Below are 20,175 nucleotides of genomic sequence, written 5' to 3' on the forward strand. Positions count from 1 at the left end.
AGTGTGTTACAAGTGTTGATTTGTTCAGTAGCAACTGAGAAATAAAAGAAGTATGAGCAAGAAATCGAATTTGTGTGTTGTGTTTTTGATTTTTCGTGTGGAGTGTTTGTGTGTGGTTTGTGTGCATGTTTTTAATTGTTTTATAACATTTTATTCATTTCAATAATAACAGTTTTTCAACCAATTCCTATTTGCCAGCAGTTGCTAAATTAAATATTTCAAACTTTGCGCCTGCACGTTATGCAACACGCACGGCATGCGCCCTCTTGTAAGCGTGTCGTCCAGGCGCGCAACGTGCGACGATCAGTTCTGCACGATGATCGACGCGCGACACACGAAACGCGCAACTCCAATCGGGAGAGAATGGACCAAAATCAGTCTCTCGGATGCAATCGGGCAGTGCGGATCGTCTTTGGTGTAACGAAGGATCAGCTCACCAGCAGGAGTAGAACTAGCAACGACAACACCGACAGCAGGTAGCGTGTGCGCCGTCCACAGGGAGTGAAAGTGATGTCCAATAACTGTGAATACCGTGGAAAGGATGACAATAGCGATCGAGTGTTTGGTGTGATTGAATGGAGTCGGTTTTTTGGTTGATTAATCAGAATTTTGGCTCCACGTACGTGCGCATCATGCGTCATTACGGCGAATATGACAAGAAGAAGTGCATCAAAGTGCGTTTAACTGGTTCCATATTGATTCGAAGTATCTCTCATGGATTGTTTTCTCGTCCGTGGTGTCTTTTTTTGTGATACTTTTTGACCACACACCGTCATGATACGCGCTGGGATCATTCATCCTCATTTTCATTCTCATCACCTCCGACATGGGGCGTTTTCGGGATCCGGAATTTCAGTGCCGGTCAACGCGAGACCGGTTCTAGCGCGCGCCTTTTCATAAGAAAAGTAGAAGTGATATTGGAATACGTGTTGGTGTGTATGTAAGTGCTGTGCGTGCGAGCTGATGACGTCGGAAGCTGCGGGTGGCGCGTCGTCGGCTTTCGCAGGGTGTCTGCTGATCGTCGATGTAAGCGAAGTCTTTGGCGGGCAGATTAGTTTTCTCAATTTTCAACTCGGCGCAAACCGTCCGAAAAAGTGGCACCACACGTAAACCGTTCCCGTCCCCGGGTTTCGGGGAATGTGAGGTGCGATCTGACAAAGTGTGAACAGCGTTTGTGCGCCGGCGCTTGCGCAATCGTGTTGGTGGAGCTGTTTGTGTGTTTATGCGTGTCCTTCAGCTGAGTCAGGATTATGCGACTAGACTTAGTAGGCTTTGTTTTATTTTTGTGCAATAATTTTCCATTTTTCCAATCAACAGCATTACTAGGATAGCGAAAGAATTAAGAAACAGAAGCCCATTTAGGTAGCAAAGTTTTACAGCCGGTGTTTTGCTTGCGGGTGGCAATGTAAAGTTAGGTTAGGTGGAAATAGAGAAAACGAAAGTAAAAGTAGAATCAACCACAGTGACGACAGCGTCCGTGTTCTCGAAGCAAACGAAAAGAAAAGGAAAACACTCGATTCAATCAGCGCACCCAAGATGGAACCGACACCGGGCGGCGACAGGTTCTCCTCGCTCGACGAACTGCAGCGACAGCTAAACGAGGACTTTGCCCAATCGATCGGTCCGCTGACTCCGACGCCGGATCATGCCGGAGCGGCATCGGGAACATCGGCGGGCTCCTCCGGTGGTACGATCGCGACCACCATCAGCACGGTGGTGCTTCAGGGTGGTCCTCTCCAGCTGGTCGTGGCAATACTGAAGGTAGGTTCAATGCCCCGGCGGGGGGGGGGGGGGGGGGGGGGGGCATCCTGGGTAGTTTAACTTACCTTTTCTTTAAAGACCCGGAGAGTTCTGGAGACTGTCGGGAAGTCCCACCGTTGCCCAAGATCCAATCACGAGAGTTATGAACCGCGCGCAACGAGCAGGCCTTCAAACCTGTTTGGAGTCGACCCGATGCACACATTCCAAATCGGAGGCAAGAATTGGGTCGAGGAGTCGAAGTAGTTGGAGATGGGTTTAATCAATCGCGCTCTCGGCACAGCGACGCGCATGAGGCAATGTGCCAAGCCAAGATCGAAGATCATGCGGCAACGGATCAGATAACATCATCAATCATCAGTATACCGTTTGCCGGTCTTCTCCCTGCTTGAGGGGGGCGAGGTTGAGGAATGTTTCCAGTTTTTCGCAGCTCCCCAACTGCGACGCCATGTCGGATAGACTCAGCGAGCACACCCCGACACTCCAGGGATGCACCTGCAGAGTACGTAATACTTACGTCTTACAGCAGATCTCTTTCTCTCTCTGCATCACACGGTTGAGTGCATTGAACGATGAGGAAACCGATTAGAACCGAGTAGGGTGATCTGTCTAGGTTTCTTGCGTGCCGCCCACGGCTTGCTCCGTTTGCACCTTCTCTTCCCTACAAACGAGGCATACAATCAATTAGTGATCTATGAGTTGGGCTGCATTCTACACCTCCGTCGCCGTCCCGCATAAATGCATGCCCTCTCGCTGGATGCAACACCTATGGGTCTCTAATAATTGGTCGGATGTTTACTGCACGTGCCGGGAAGTCTCGGGATCGAACTCGGGATGGTGCTTCCTAGGGGATGCGTCTTCAATGGTTGCGCTTCCTTGCGCACTCGTGTGCACCGTTGCGTATGATGTAGGAAAAGTGTAATGCCTCCAAACCACGCAATCAAGGCTTTTCTCAATTTGGCTCTGTTTTCATTTCGATATGCATAAACGATCGACAATATAGAGGTGGTCCTCCAATCGTGCTCCAATTCAACGCGTACTGCGACGTTCGACATCAAGGTCAACGGAACAGGTTTTGCGGGAATGGGATCGAAAAAAGTTGGTGCGGGAATGGAGAAATGTCTTCGTCGAAAGTTCCAAACGCCGCTTCGCCGTTGATTGATCATTCCAACCACGCACCACAGGGGGAACAGCGGAAGCAGAATGCCCTAATTAGCAATCTTGTCGTGGGACGGCGGAGGAACGATCTATCTGCAGATGACAAACATGAGGAAACTCGTTCGGGCCGAGATGGAAATGCAGCGGCTGCTGTTGATATGCATCGACAAATGGAGAGTTGATTAGCATGCCTTCGGAATTTTGTGCAGCGGTTCCTCCGTCGTGGGATGGTTTAATTGCATCACCCAAGGTGCCAACGGTATCTTGAGGCAATCTCAAACTCCACGAAAGACCCGTGTGACACTTATAACAAATTTCAGTAGCAGTCTAACTGTACATCGTGACATCTTGTAGACCCCCTTTCGGGGTTTCGTTTCCTTCATTCAGCATACTTCCAAGGAATAATACGTTATGTAGCCCTCCAATATTGACATACGCGCTGACTAACGAGACAAACATATCATTTATATGGATGTACTGTATCGATTCGTCTCGAATCGGGGCTAAATGTTACTGTACACCATTTCTCGGAACACAAACTGACGTGACGCCGTTGCGAGTGCAAATGCAAACTCGGCGGGGGAGAATGATTAAATCGGAGACGTAAACCAACAATCGTCGCCTTGCGCGCCAACTCCGGATGACACGCGCGTTGATATGTCACTTCATTATTGCCCGGTCCGAATAGAACCGTGTCGCATATTAATTTCCATCCGCCACATCTTCGCAGCGATGGTAGATGGATTCGATAAGAAGGCTTGAAAACAAAACGCAAACATTCTTCTTGGCCACCCTACTCTGGATTCGCTCGACACAGGGGTGATGACGTGATGCTCTGTTTGCGAGGGAGGGTCAGGTCGTCGCTTTTAATTGCAATGGAAACCAACCGTATCGAACCTGAAGTCGTTGGGGAGTCTGATTTTGGAAGCAACAGCAGGGGATAAGGGGGGATGGATCGATGAAGGCTATTTGAACAAACCTGGCATTAGTTGCGTTTTATGTCCGCCACGTCCAGCTATGCTGGGTGTTATGTTGCTCATCGTAATGACGATCTCAACCTAGTTCGACCATTTTTCAACCAATGTGGATTTTGTTCAATTTAAAACCCAAGAAAATAATTAATCACTTATAACGTTCGCATCGCATGCTCATTCGCACCCTGTTCGTAAAGTTGGATGGTGCTTTCCATCCGATGAGCTGTGCTTCTGGTTCTGAGCACTTTCGAGAAAGCGCTCAATTAGACACACTACCATCGTAAAATAAATTATATAACATAATTAAAATGAGAGCAAGAATTTTTAAATTTATCACCCAAAACCACGAGCGCTTTCTTTCTTCTCGTCAGCATTGAGGAAAGCGAACGGCGCTAGAAGTGACCGAACCGTATCTCCGAGTCCGGGGGCTCTTAGAGACGGTCGCTATTTATTTGAAAGGGTGAAAATTGAGATCACTCTTAGAAGCCGTGGTGAAACCAAGCAATGCACGAAAAACGTCGGGGGTTTTGGAGGGGTTCGGAGGACAGTGTACAGTTAATGACACCGGACGTGTGGCATAAAATGTTACCTTACCTAATGTAACCAGTTGGGGATAACGATGGGGTTTAGATTTTATGATAAGCGAAAGAAATCAGTGGACGTGTGGCATAAAATGTTACCTTACCTAATGTAACCAGTTGGGGATAACGATGGGGTTAGATTTTATGATAAGCGAAAGACATCAGTGGCATGTATTCTTTCAAATTGTTATTAAAAAAAAAACGCTTTTCTCTATTAAATCTAACGTGCTTAGTTCGTGATCGATTTAATGGGATTTATCGTTTTATGAAAGGGCGTAATTAGAGCTTTACGACCTCTGAGAACCTATTTAAATTTTATTGTAAAAGCTTTCGCCAGCAAAGGATGCCTGCGCAGCTATTGAGATATTAATGAGAATTTAACTTCGCTCGTAAAAAGGTATGGGTTTCGCTGATGGCTAATGATCTACGATCTTCGATGTGTATCGGCAGAGTTTTTGAAGGGTATAAAAAAGGTCAAGAAGTCTGCTTCTGCTAGAGACTGTAAAAATAGAATAATATCTTCCAATGTTGGCCGATACCGCTCGCACAAAGTTTAGCCAGGGTTGAATCGCAGCCAATATGCTATCCTCCAATCGGTTGTGGCTTTAGCACACTACACCAACGTCGGACCGAAACCATCCGATCCGGTAGTCACAGAGGCCGGCCGAACCAACAAACCCATCGCATTTCGCTGGCGTTAAAAGCCTGCGGCATTTAAAAAGGAGGAACCCGTTTCGTGGAATTATGCTTTTTCTTGCTTTTTTTTCGTTCACCCGTTCAACCACGAAATGCACACACATATGCACGCCGGGATAACGACATGACATATAGCAGCGAAGGGTTCGCTCCAACACGCGCCCGGGGATTCGGAGCAAGGGATTCCGATTCGAAAGCCGGTTTTATTTTGCGCATGCTGGTGGTATTATTATTATTATTATTGTAACGTTGTCGAGATATGGGGAGCTTGTTTTGGAGTTGAGATAGAAAAAGAGGAGGAAAGAACAGGGGAAATGGGGAGGGTTTGGGGCCATTTTCTGCGGTGCAAGATTTTGGCCCTTGAACCGTGCAAAAATTTGTGAGGCAAGAATTTGTGTTTTGAAACCACAAAATCTACCGCAGCGACGTTGTTTTGCATCGTCTTGTTTTTAATTTGAGTTGATGATGACGTGAGATCGTGTTTCATTGGTTTTTAGAGCTTGAATGTTTAACTGTGTTTTTTTCTTTGCCTTATTGGTTTGTTGACATTTTATAGAATTTATTTACATGTTTCAGATTCTATGAGTCCCTAGAGGATGGTTAAATATAAGAACTCATAAGTGTGGATTAAATCAAAGCTAAGTATGAAAGGGTTTTCAAATCAATCCAAACACCCAAGAAGATCAACGATCAGAGAGTAGTTTTGCATCTTCGCATCTTCAATCCGTGCGAAAGACTCCGCCAAACACCGCCAGAGATGAGCTCCGTCTCCGTTCGGGCGCTTCGGGCATAATTTATGGCCATGTTGTCTGTCTTTCTGGACCGATCCGGGCGGTTTGCTGGTGGTGGAGTTGTTGGGATTCGCTTCGAAGAGAAACAGACAGGGCCGAGCAGGGCGAATGTAAACAATGTTGTGGCGATGGTTCTGTTGCTGTTGCTTCTGCTTCGGCTGCAAGTTGAAGGGGGCCTAGCTTGGGTTTGCCACCGAAAACCACATTTGTGGAGCAATTTCCTGCTGCACGCGGCATGGGAATGGGATGGCAAGAGTATTTTTAATTTTATCCCATTTTATTGGGTCCACATTGTCGGGGCTTGAATGAATCCCCCGGCGGGTAAAAAAGGAGGATGGCGTGGAAGAAGATCGGTTGCTGCCGTAGGGGCGTAGATTATGAGCGCTCCCTTGAATGAACCATAAACCCGGCTAAGATCGTCCGGATCCATGATTCTGGGATGGAGGGATATTTTTTATCGTTGGCAAAATGCAGGTCGTAAAGTGCTGGAACCGTTTCATCGTTTCTACCCAGAGTCTGTGGTTGAAGTCTGCCGAACTCTTTGAAATTTAAACTAAATTCTACTTGCAGATGAAACTCGGTAGAGAAAAGAGAGCTGCAAGTTGAAAGGCTTTAGTTCATATACTGTTGCACTTAAACTACGAATTAGTTATGATAATATATTTTCATAATCACTTAAAGCTACTCTTCGGCTTAAACACACATTTCAATGTACATAAATTAAGTGGCATAATGAAACGGTTGTAGTACAAACACCTTTTTTTTTAAATAGAACTAATTGTATATCTACATCACAAGAAGGTGAAAGTTGATCTCATTAAGATAAAATATTTAAGAAAGTATTGACAACGTATTCAATGTAACAAGCGCATTTGAAAACAAGAAGAGATTTGATGGTATTCGGCGGGCTCTCTTTTTTTCCAATTTGCCCGAGAAAATTCCATCGACCACCACCGAAACGGAAAAGTCAAAGCAAGTCGGAATTATTTATGCCCAACATTCCTGGTTCGACGGAGACTATTTCCATTGGTGATCGTGTCGAACATCAGCAAACCGACCGGATTGTCGCCAGATGTGGGCCAATATATATATATATATATACACATTTTCTTTTCGCCAACAGATGCGGCGGCGGTACGGAATTTTCTCCGATCTGCACTGAGACACGCTTTCGGGTGGAAAATTACGGTCACACTGTTGTAAATACGCCTCGTCGTGGTTTAGCGCTAGGATTTAGGTCTTTTATTTCGGCTTTCTCTAAACCGTCTGGAGGTGACCATTTCTTCCCTTTTGCCAAAGGCACCCGAAGAGTAAACAATGGTTTGTGGGTTTTTGCAAGGAAATCTCGTACCAAGTTCAGTTCCTTGTACAGTCTAAGATGTCGGGTTATTATTTGTTGTTTTAATGTTGATTTGCCTTCCCCGATCCATCTTCTGCGCTTCCGACAGCTGCTGCCGGCATTTGTTTTCCTTTCCCCTATACCCTCCCCTTTTCCCATTCCACCCACCTTCACCAGTGAAAATGTGTGGTATTGGTGCACGAACGATTTTCCTCCGAACCGAGCGAAGGAATGATCACTTATTGGCGGACGGATGTTTCTCGCAGCCGTTCTTGGCTTTTGGGTGTGGAAAATTGGTAGAAAAACGGAGCCCAACAAGCAGCGAGGGAGGAAAATGAACGATAAACAGTGAGTTGGATGGATGGTTGAGGTAGTAAAATCTGCGCAATACCGATTAGGTTACCGGATTTTCAGCGCCGGCCGTTCGATTATGGCTATGAAGATGTTGATGATGATAGGTGGGTGTGTGTGTGTGCAAATTTTGCAGATTGCTTTATCGGTTCCGCTCGCCATTGGGAGAAATATGGGCTTTCTAATTTTCCTCCCCATTTCAGATATTCCTGGTTTGGGATATTTGCAATTTTTTCAACGGTATTTAGGAGAAACGTCAGCAAGCATACTTTACTTCACCATTCCAACGAGGAAAGATCACTTCAGCAGCTCCGGTTTCCAAGCACAACTTTTTTAAACCAACCATTCCAGCTGCAGTAGAAAGAAAACTCCACATTCAGAAGCTGATGTCATCGAGCAGAGCGTCTTTGCTTTCTGGTCCCAAAATAAAGTTTTTCCGGACGCGTTTCCTTGTTCTTTCCGCGCAGTGCTTAATTTTGCTCTCCTCCCCTTTTTGATTCTTCAAGCAAAGCAAGCAATATTTGTTAGCTGCGGATAACACAGGAACGTTGTTTGATATGTTTTGCACTCTCCTAAATCTTCCCCTGGGTGACAGTTTGCTTTCACTGCAACCGAGTCCGTGCATTTCCAGAGGATTACATCGTGCGAAAAATGTGCCTGGTTGTAGTCAAAAAATAAATTCCTACCGTCCACCATAAATTTGATGCTATATTGTTGGTCGGTGGGAAGCCGGAGCTAAATAAACACATCCAGAGACAACCACCGGCCCCTGTCTCTGACATGGGGGACGTTACTTTCCTCGAGCAAAGCAAACCGCAGCGAAGAAATGCAACCACCTAGAGCTGCTTCTAGAGTCGAAGACCCCAACTCCAACATATGGAACGGGCCGGCAACAATGGAACCTGTCCATTTGCGTGCGTGTTAAATGTGTTTATTTTGCGGTAGCACACCCCACGACATGACGATGACAGAAGGAACCAGCTAGAGAAATGGGTCGAAATAAAAATAAACCCATTTCGGCGAGGGTGGAAACATGCGAGTCTGCGAGTTGCTCCACTAATCCCCGGACACGGAATATCGGAGGAAAGGATTGGGAACGCCAAAGTCTGGTTAATGCCCATCGGACACGGACGGAGATCGCCCGGATCGGATGGAAACGGTTCCACTGCGTGTGGTTCTGGCGAGTTTTTGGAGTGGCCGCCCATCTTTTCGACGGCGGACCGAAAATCGATTCCAATACAAAACCGTTTCCAATTCGACTCCAATTCCGTTCTTTTTTTTTGTTGGTGTGATCCCAATTCCGCCCGATGACGATGATCGGCCATCGCCAATACGGCGTAACGGAGCTGCTCTGCGTCTGCGCTCCAATAGTTTTCCGGGACTCGGACCTCTCATGTGTGTGTGTGTCGATTTCCATGCCGCAACCCGTAAAGTCTTGGAGATGAACCGGAGAAAAACCGGAGGGAACGGTTTCTCCGGGACGGTTCGATCTTTCGCTTATTCAATCTGCGTGCTGCCTCGTGAGCTTGTAATTACGGACAGACACCTCTGGATCTCTGGACGATGATGGAGACTTGAAGAGATCCGATGTACCGTTGCCTAGGCAACGGCGGACGTCGGAGTCGGTAGCCTGAAGTGCTGCTGGCTCACTTCGACTAATTTTCCATTCTTGTTTTTCCTCCTCCCGCTTCGCAAATTTTACCACCGATCGAATGCAAACGATTCAATAAGGTGAGAAAGGAAAGGAACCAACGGGGGTGGGAATCTAATCGATGAGCCAAGGGAGTGAATCGATTAGTTTAGAGATTGGTTTACTTTCGCGCAGTTTTCCTTGCGTGAGAAAAAAGGGCCTTTTACGAAGGTTTGTTTGAGACACCCGATTGGTTTTTAAAAACAAATCGCAGCTGGTGCTGCTTCACTTGATGTGCCACATGTTGTTGACGATCGAGTTACTTCGATTGAGTGGTCCAGGTTTTTAATAAAACTGATGTGATGGAACGATTTCTAAAGCTGATGGTGCTCTGGATTAAAATGGAAAAATATTGGATAACAATTTCCGACCACATTGAAGCACGTATTTGCAAGTTTCACAATCGAATAGCAAATACTCAAACAGTTGTGTCCATTAGTTTAACATTCGCAGTTATACATGTCATTCGTTGATACTGCAAATATTGTCACCTCTAATAGAAAAAAACGGCAAAAGAAACATGCGCCCGCCTTATACCTCCGGGGCATGTATCCCATAAATAATGTTCGTCGTGCGATAGTACCCTTGTCACAAAAAAAATCGCGTCATGGCTTAAAGACGACGAAGTTAGAAACGAAAGAAAAACAACCCTTGTTACAGCGTGCAAGTTCCTCTGCGTATGACTTATGCGACGACATTAATTCACACCTCGGAGCCGGGAAGTGCTCGATGGTGATGGCCTGTGTGTGCACTTAGCTGAAAGATGGACGAAAACTCCAGCCTTCCCAAGGTGTCGTTCGGTTTAAAGCGTGCCCGGTGTTAGTCACCCGCCCGTTTATTCCTTACATGGACCCGGCGCATGAGAGGCTGCCCCCAATGGATCGTGAGGATCAGGCTAACCTCGACACGCTGGACTGGATGGGAGATGTCTTGCACTTCTCCACACTGCACGACGCGGATGAAAACGATGTACGCAAATCTGACACGGTGCCGGGATAGATGTTGCATATACATTTACAGCGTGAATTACGATGTTGAATAAACATTAGCCCCACGGGAACCGGGAAGGTTCCGGAAGGAGTGTTTGTAAAGGAAAGTTTTTCCACCCGAGATGCCCCCTGCACGTTTTTATGGTTGGCCAACCTTTTCGTAAGATGTTTTCCACCGGAAAGTGGCGTCGAGATGGGGCATGTCAGATAATACGTTCAATTTGACAAATAAGCCGCTGTGTAACGCGACATCGGGAAGGATGGTGTCATCTCCGAACGATTCGAGCATTTAGCAGGCTTTAGGTGATAATATTCGATCAAATATGCGTTGCACAGTGGTTGCACGGGGCTGGATTATTCTGGAATTAGTCCAGAATTTCTTTTTACAACTAATCCCACTAAAAAAGGTTAGGATGTAGTTCAATTTCATATTTCGCTCGTGTAATACCCGATCAAGTCCTGGGTTATAGCCGCAAAGCAGTTGGTTTGAAGGGCACAGGATTGAAATATCACGCTCACGTTTGGCTCACCCACCTCAATGAAACGCTTAAATACATACATATACCCTTCACGCTCATTCATCGCACACCACGCGACGCGAGGTCGTGGTTTTTCGTGGATAAACACTCGCACAGCATTAAACACCGCTTTGGCCATATTTGGATAAACAATTTCGAACCCGCTAGCCATCGGCCACTTCTGTGGGGTACCGCCAGTTTGCGCGAGATCGCGACTATCGATCATCAGCTGGCGGCCAGTCCGTTGTTGGTGTTTGTGCGAAGTAGGCGATGAAGGTTGAAGCCTGCCGGGGCCTCGCCGCAGAGCCCTGTGTGTCCCAGATTCGAGGTGACCTCGGGGAGTTTGTTTTGGTTGTGCTTCATCTTTCTCGCAGTCGACTCGAGACGATGACTCTCCACCGGGTGTGATATTTTTTACTACAAACTAGTGATGAGTCTTACGATTCTTTTCGTACGGATCGACCCGGAATCGAGTCCGTCCCTAGAAGAATCGATTCCGACCCGTAGGTGCAACGAGTTCGGGTCGACCCGAACCAACGGGTCGAACTCGCATATGAGCAGCTGCACCCACGGGTCGACCCGGAGTCGTTGGAATCGGGAGTACGACCCGAACCGCTCCGGGTCACTTACGGATCGCTCCGACCCGATAGGTTCGGGTCGACCCGCTCATCACTACTACAAACCCAAACAGAATTATCGAAGGTCGAAGGTCGATTCGCGATGTTTCCAGTTCCTCACACGCGACCGTTTGATAAGACATTGTTCGGTGCAAAAAGACAGGAAACATCGAAGCGGATGACTTCACCATGGTTTCCCCTTTGGAACATGGGTTTTGCGAAATCATAGAGAAATGGCAACATTGTACCGATCCCGATCGATGTTTAATTTTAGGCCATGTCCAAAGCGTCCAAGACTTGGTTTCTGCTTTGCGGAGAGGGTGATGGCAGACGCTTGCGAAGCCGTTCCATGTTCGTTACAATTTCTCCAACACTCCCGTTCCGTGCACGCAGATGACGTCATGGTGCGCAATCGGCCGGACCTTTGCCTCCGAAAGTGCTGCTCCGCGTGGATTTAACCCGCTTGGACGCCGCGCGCGCGAATGTTGCAATGTTCTAAAATTAATCTTTCCTTTCCTCGTCGGGCGCCGGCGATGGCAAAAGGCGCGAACGGATCGGAAACAGAAGCGGAAGAAGCGGCCTTTTTTCGCCGCCGGCCGTCTGGGCAAGTCCCCGGCCGGACCGGAGGTTTCGGAGAGGGGGGGAACTCAAGTTTTTCGAAATGAATTATACCAACACGAAAAGCAAAACAAGCGCCAACGGTCCGTGGTTCCATTTGTAGAAGGAAATCGTTTGAAAAATCGTGGCGTTTGTGGAAAAGTTGCTCATGTTGTCCTAGTTTTTTGGGGGTTTTAATTTTGGCCCGGGAAATTATGACCCATCGAGTGCAGTTTTCCATCGCATCGGGCGGATCTTGGGACATTTTGGGGCAGGGTGACCGGGGCGGAAACGCCAACATATGGCCGCCTCGACAAGAGATTCATTCTGCACGCGAGAGATGTAAACGGCGTGCGTTTTTTTTCCCCGCTGCTATTTCACAATTTTAGCATTAAACAACAGCCCCTCTCCCCCCCTCCCTCTCCTACCCTCCGTTGGTCGTGTTTCCGCCGCCGCCGCCGTTAAAAGCGATAAACAGATGTCTGCGTGTAGTTGTGGTGCGCGAGTGTCTTTCATTTCGTTCGCTCGTTTTCCTTTTTTTTCCTCCCCAAAGACGTTTTAATAAACGGTCAGGCAAAAGCGGCCCAAGCAGCTGTTGACAGAGGGAAGAACCGAACCTCGCATATCTTGGTTTTTATGCGTTCGAAGGAGGAGGAGGGTGAGGTGGATTGATGGATACAGCTCGGTCCCTCTGAGGTGTATGCTGTATGCTGAATCGGTCATCGCTCGGTTATATTATAATAGATTCACTGCACGGGAACATCAGGCTCGCCGAGCTCGGCTTTCGTTCAGCAAAAGACGACTCAACCGGTCATCAGTCCTTCCTTCCCAACCCCCTACCGGACTTCCTCCTCGTTCGTCGATGGGCTCCATCAGCCCGGGACATTAGTAGTCATCCGGGGTCGATCGGGTGGGGGTTTGTTGGCGCCTCGAGTCATAATCGAAGCGTCCACCTTTTTTTTCGGTGTGTTTGTATTTTTTTTTCTTTACTTAACGATCTATCGATCGTGCCGCGCAAGAAGCGCAAAGCTTCTCGCGGTTCGCGCCCAAGGTGAGAAAGTAAAACATAAAGCACATTTAGAGAACGTTCACTCCACACGCGGGAAGGATTATCGTCGGATTGTCTGGCCGCTCAACGCGGAAAGGTTTTTGGGTGGATGATATCTTTATGTCGAGGTTAGGCTCAGTAAAGACGGATTGTTATTGGAAGGTGGATTGAATCATCCACTCATCTCTTTCTTTGTGGTGATGGGTAAATTCGACAAAAAACCGGAACCGCTTCCGTATGACTCCAACAATATGGGAAGCGGCTCCGCAAGGTAGGTGCAATACTACGAGCTCGGAACCGTCCGGAGCCATCTGGAACCGTCCGGAGCCATCCGAAACCGTTCGGAGCCTCTAGTTGGCAGCCGGAGATGTCGGAGCCATCGGAGCCGTCCGGAGCCATCCGGAGCCGTCCGGAGCCTTCCGGAACCGACTCCGGCTGCTGACTAGCGGAGCTGTCGGGGCCGTCCGGAGCCGTCTGGAGCAGACTCCGGCTGCCGACTAGCGGCTCCGGGCGGTCCCAGACGGTTCCGGACGGTTTCGGATGACTCCGGACGGCTCCAGACGGAATCGTGGGGAATCGGAGGCTGTTTAAAGCTGCTCGGAAGCGATTCCTGGCGGAGGGTGCGGTTCCGAGAATCCATCACTACTTCTTTGGTTACTGGAGTAATTTATTTCAACGTTGTTTTATTTTAATGGTCAAACACTCAATCTCTTTGAAATTTGTAGTTAGGTCGTGGTAGTTATTTTGAGTCAACCATTCCTCTCCGCACGCTAGAATTTGGATTTCGCTGGAAAATTTCTGCCAACAGTCGGGCAGGGCATTTTCACGCTCAACAACATGTTTGTACGTTTTCGTCATGGCTTCCTTTGAAGGGGCGCAAGCAGAAGAAAGGGGGGGGGGGGGGGGGGGGAGGGGGGGGTGCGTAAAAATATACTTCATACTCATCGCACAAACCCCCCAGCCCAGTTTTTCCAACCGGAGCGCGTTCTGATCATCACCCCTCTTGTAACATTTTCCGGACAAACGCGCAGCTTGTAATGTTTTCCCGCCGATCTGCTTTCACCCTTCTCCTCCCTTCTCGACATTCTCGCGGTTCTCGGGAGGGATTAAGAACTACCGGCCGTAATTCAACGCATCAAGTTCGCCCGGCTTTCGGAACCCGTACGCACACTTGCGTACTTCATTGGTGTTGCCACACACCAGCCGTCCCGAATACACGATCCCTCGGTCCGTCGCGACCGTGGATCTAATTTTAATTCATCTCAGCCGATCGAGTACGCGAAACCGGTATGATACGACGGGCCACATGTTTAGCGGTAATTGGAAGGAAGAGAAGAGGAAAAAAAGAAAATCGCCTGCAACCAGGCAAGGGTGGGGCAAAGGTGTCTGTGCCCGTTGATCCGCCGCCGGGAGTGGAACGGAACTTTGGCGGCCTTGCCATTAGGGATGCTCGGAATTGTTGGCGTACGCCAAATTTCACGGGTTCGGAAAAAAAAGGTCAACGGGTGATCCCTCGCGCACAGCTCTATGTCGCACCATTTGCCATTGGTATTTGTGTATCTCGCACTCTACCCCATTCCCGGGGGGGGGAGTCCACCCGAACCGGTGGGGGAATCGAATTCAGGTTTTCCATTAACCGTGCATGGTAATTATCCTATTAATACCTATCGGGAATGTAATCGGAGCAATAAATATTTCTCGTCCGGTGCATTCTTCGCCTTGCAACTTCCAGCTCCTGACCACTTGCTAGACATGCTGAGGACGGCCCACGAAACGGATCTGCATCGTCTTGAGGTGAGGAGAGGTTACATTCAAGATTGCAGATAAATGTGTGCGATTTTTTCCGGTGCTTCGTGGCCATTCGGAACGCTGCACAAACTGGAACTTACTGGTGGACTGCATTTTCTGGACATAATAAAGTCTCGGGTGCTCTCAATCTTAAGGGAGAACGTACTCCGGGATGTGAGCTCATTAAAGAACGTATCCAGTTAAAAAAAATGAAGCGGGAATTATTTTATGGAACGGATATGAGAGGCCATAGTTTATGCAAGCTGTTTTCAATCACCTAAAAGGTGACTCTTAAAGACTTACAAACTCTCATACGGTGGGGACTCGGTTCGATGATCCAAAAAACCGGTGCCCCCCGCTGGAGAAAGAAAGCGACAAGCGAAAGACATCGCCAGCGGCATCAATTGATTGTCCGAACCGGTGGCGTTAGCTGGCGAAACTGTAACGAGAAAAGGAAACATCTAGTAATGCTCCATTACACGTTGTCCGTTTGTTTTGATGTGTTTGATGGGCTGCGAACGGACATAACGATAGTGAAAAGATGTTTGATCATGTATGGAATTGAGCTGTTTTGCGAGCCGGTACGGGGTACGAATAGTGTGGGAAATAAAGAATTTAACAACCGAAAAGAAAATTCAACGCTGAAGTTTGCTGGTTAAAGTTTACTTTAAGACGTTTGTTACGCCTATAGAAATGTTGTACAATCGGTATGCAGTAGGATAGAAATATTAATCTTACAACGACTTTGAGATAACTAAGAGCACCATAATTACTCTCCGAACTTCATCGATTCGGTTGTGGGGAAAGAAGTGAACAGCGGAAGCAAGAATGTTGCACAAGAAACGAGCGGCTGTGGCTCGGGAAAGCGGCGGGAGTTTGCTCGAGATGGTTAATTATAAACATGTGCTTCCAGCTTTGGAATCCAGCGGGAAAGCGCGAAACGAAAAGGGAGGTGGGAGCTCGAGGTGGTCTTAGCCACGACCTATCTGGCCCAAAGTTACTCAAGCCGAAAGCAATCTAAAACAGCGCGGCATGTTTGGAGCAAAATCAACCAACCCGCGCCAGGCGGACTTGGGAATGTTTCGTGTTTTCGGTGCCAGGGATTCGGTCAAGGGACGGGAAAGGCGACGGAAAACGGGGCATTAGGCATTAGGTTAAGTCCGCTTATGGACCGTGAACGACGACGACGACGACAACATGTTTTTAGAGCCCCGCCAGGTCTACCACCGCCGTCTCTCGCCTCCGGGTTCGGAAAATTGGATGGATATGCTTTCACCCTGGCCACACTTTCTTTCCCCCCCAAAAGGGGTGGAGTTTGGCGGATGTGGTGGCTTTTTTTTCCCCCCTACCTTCCGAACAACATTTTGTGTCAAATTATTGGCCGTCTTTTGACAATCCGGTAATTCCGTTCCGCCGCCGCGAGCTTTGGCAAGAAGCGGTGAAATGGAACTGAGCAAACGGAACCAATTATTGAAGGAACCAGCTCCATTGTGCCATTGACATGCATGAGGAAAGGATAAACAATTGCCAACCCCCCAGCATCGGAACGAGGTCTCTGGAGTCTCAATAATTGCCGTTGGCGAAATGGAGCACGCGTGTTGAAATAGTTAGTTCTGCTTCACCCTTTTCGACCGAAACCTCAAACCCAGAATTGCCAGAGCAGGATGAAGGTTTTGCTGTGGTTCGGAGATATGTTCATTGAACCGACAATTCTTATGCAGAAATGGACACGAAAAGCGAATTACAAACACAAACCCCCACCTCGCCACGTGTCAATCACAAACCGTGCAACAACGTTCCATTTCCTCGCCATTCCGCGAAACGAACGAACGGAAGGAAATATGAATGCCAACGCTCTTACGGATGCGGCCGAGATGATGTTACTTCCAGGTGCGCAACTCGATCTCGCCGAGCAGCGATCGTGTGACAACAGATCCGCGCAGACGTATGTGTGGGCGAGTGTTGTAACGCCGCAAGCAGCAGCGGAGGTAAACAAATCTCTGTCAAACGTCAGAAGACGCAACGCGAAGATGCTGTTGTGCGTGTGGCGTGAACCTTATCCAACGCATCCGCCCGGTTTGGCGCTGGTCAAGGCGACGTTGTGGAGAGGAACATGGGTTCGGATTACCGGAGCCACCGATTGATGTCGTTGCTGCTATTTTTTCGTGTTCTGTGGATATTTTGCACGTTAAGATAGAGTTGGGAAAGGAGAATGTGTTTTAGTTGCTTTATCCAAGAGCGTGAAAAACGAAATGTCAGCATAATGTTACGTTAATTACTATAATTCGGCATATCATCATGAGAAACGAGGGATTCAAATTACCTGCAAATTGTCCTCAAATCTTTTAGCGATTCACAAGTCACACACAATTCCCATGATGTGTGTTTTTTTAATCGCTTTTGGGATAATTAACCCCACTTTAGAGTGATCCGCTTCCAAACGTCAACATAAACATATTTTCATGCTCCACGATGATCGCATGATCGAGGTGACGAGAGTTGGGAAAAATGGTGAGAGAATGATCGCTAAGGTTTCTCTCTCGGGAGAGATCATCTCAGCTGCAACATCTTAAGATGCACCTGAAGCAACAAAGATGATGCCATGCAACATCATCGGTAGAGGGTATGAAACATCAATTAAGAATTGGAAGTTTAAGAGACATGCTGTATTATTACTTCGAATGATATTCTGGTAGTTTTGGCATACTTATACTAACTCTTATGTAATACAATATGTTTATTGACTTTTCAATCATATGTTTCTCATTACAGAGTGGTGAAAAATTGTACATAAAGGTTGCAGATCTGCAGCCAAAGTTCACATTTCTCGGACCAAGTCTGGACGATGCGCTAAAGCTTCAGAATGAACACGACGCACTGCTGCGGCAGATACAGGTGGGTTGTACTGAGGACAATTTGCATATGAACTACAGCTAAACTAATCCCTCTTTTCCTCCTACTGCAGAACCTGCCAACGCCGCTGGAGGAGTTCTATCGCAAGATACAGGAAAAGATTGCATCCAACGAAAGACCCAACCCGAAACTGATCGAAGAGATGGCCGCCTCGCTGAACGCCGTCTGGCACGACATCAAAAAGATGCTGGCGGAGCGGCGCGAGATCGTGGCGCTGAACGTGAGCTTCTTCGAGCGGCTCGGCGAGGCGTACGGCAAGATGTCGTCGCTGGAGGTCGCCTGCAACGACACAATGATCCCGATCGAGATCGACGCGGTGCGGGAGTTTCTCGATTCGTTCCGCAACCTGCGCGGGGACATGCTGGCCGCCATCTCGGCGACCCTGAAAGCCGGCAACCAGATGCTGGACCGGTTGCGCGTTCTCGCCGACCTAGGAACGCTCGATTCGCGCCCGAACCACATCAAGCTAGATGCGGCGCAAGCGATAGGCCAGGTGGAAGCGTGGCTGGAGGATCTCTCCAACCGGCGCAACCAGCTCGAGCAGGCGTGGCTGTCGCGCAAGACACAGCTCGAGCAGTGTCTCACGCTGGCCATCCTCGCGAAGGAGCTGGCAGAGATCGAACAGACCCTCGCGCGAGTACGCAGCCAGAACCTGAGCTCGTTCACGCTGGGCGAGTCGGCGGAACAGGCGCGGGATCTGCTGGAGACGTACCAAAATCTCAAACCGGAGGCGGCGTTACTGCGCGACAAGACGCTCAAGATCACGAAAGCGACCGAGGAGCTCCTGACGACTGGATGCTTCGCCGGCGATGAAGCCTGCGCCAAAGCGTACAGCGTGCTGAGTGCGTGCTCCGAGCTGCTGGAGGAAATCGATCGCCGCGAGTCACTGCTGGGTCAGTCGAGAGAGTTCTTCGGACGAGCCGCAACCATCCTCAAGCGGCTCGATCAGCTCGAACTGGAGTTCGGAAGCTCCCAGGCGCGGCCATCGTCTTCGAACGACCTGCCGGCGCACCAGAAGCTGCTGCAGGACATCCGCGAATCGATCGGCGAGGTATTGCAGATGGGCTACTCGCTGGTAGATGACGTGGGCCGCACGAAACCGGAGGTGGCCGGCGTACAGGCCATGATCGAGCGGATCGAACTACGCAAGCTAACCTTCGAACGATACTGCAACGAGGAGAGCGAACGAAACGTGCGTGCCTCGCAAGCGTTGAACGAGTTCTTCGAGCGCTACGGGCAACTGGTTGCGTGGCTCGAGGAAGCCTGGCAGGAGCGCATCGTGCGGGGTTGCGCCATCCATCGGATGGGCGAAAACGTCGCCGAGGCGAAGGATTGCTTGCTGCTGCACCACCAGTTTCTAAACGATTTAGAGGTGAGGAAGTGAACCAAGTGAAAAAGTTCTATTTTATCTGATAAGAATCAATCATACTATAGAGGAAGCATTTGATTTAATGAAGCGCTGGTTGTGTTCTTTTTACTATAGTAAACTTTTCTAGCGCTTCCGAAAATGAGCACAACCAAGCAAAAGGCAAAGATAAATTGACCACTGCTAATAAAAACCCCCATTTTGTTTCTCCACCTCATTGTCGCCCTTCGTCCCCCTCCCGTGTGTAGATCAAAGGCAACGCTATTAATAACCTGCTGGTACGGCTGACGTCGAGCCTGGAGCAGCTCGCCGACGAGCAGCGCGATGACGTGCAGCGGAAGATCGATCTCATCCGCCAGAAGTGGATCGAGCTGAAGAACTACGTCATCGAGCGGGTCGACCTGCTGAAGCTGTACATCAAGTTTCACCAGGAAGCGGAAACGCTGCGCAACCAGTTCGACGCGTACGCCATCCAGTTCGCGACGTTCAAGGACAACCCGGCCGACCATTCGCTCATCCTGGCGGCGACGGCCAACATCCGGCAGACGCTGGAGAGTCTCCGCACGAATGGTGCGCAGTGTGTGGGTCAGCTGCAAAAGGTAAGCGGGTGGGGGTCATTCTACCACCTGCGTTTGTCCATCAAGGCAACGCTCATCGCTTCATCACCGGACCATCGCCACCGTCGTCCGTTGCGACAAAAAGGCCACTAAATAACGGACCGTGTTGGCTCGCTGCCAAATGAGAGGCCAAGATCGCTTGATCCTGCGGCCTGACACACCGTTTGCTGCATGCGTGTGCTTTGCTTTGCATGGATTGTACGAAGATTGCTCGATTGAACTGCCATGTGTGCGTTTGGGGCGGCTTACGAACGGATGCGGTGGTCTGGTGGCCGTTTTAATGGATGACTGGTGTTGAATAATGAGTTCGGCAGTATGCAACGAGTACCACTACACAGGGCCCGTAAAATTGGCAGCGTTTGGTCGAAGAAGATGGGATCGTTG

At 48.8% G+C, this 20,175-nt stretch overlaps 1 protein-coding gene across 1 annotated transcript in view; it reads left to right on the forward strand.

The window, feature by feature from the left end:
* Positions 1-1,536: 1,536 nt before the first annotated feature.
* LOC131294788 (titin-like) overlaps positions 1,537-20,175 on the forward strand; it is a 150,060-nt gene continuing 131,421 nt past the window's right edge. Inside the window, exons 1-4 of the mRNA XM_058322832.1 lie at positions 1,537-1,761; positions 17,668-17,790; positions 17,861-19,180; positions 19,423-19,773. Coding sequence (XP_058178815.1) covers positions 1,537-1,761; positions 17,668-17,790; positions 17,861-19,180; positions 19,423-19,773 — 2,019 coding nt within the window. The remainder of the gene's footprint in view (positions 1,762-17,667; positions 17,791-17,860; positions 19,181-19,422; positions 19,774-20,175) is intronic.

The sequence above is a fragment of the Anopheles ziemanni genome, chromosome 2, assembly GCF_943734765.1.
Source record: "Anopheles ziemanni chromosome 2, idAnoZiCoDA_A2_x.2, whole genome shotgun sequence".
Classification (NCBI taxonomy): Eukaryota; Metazoa; Arthropoda; class Insecta; order Diptera; family Culicidae; genus Anopheles; species Anopheles ziemanni.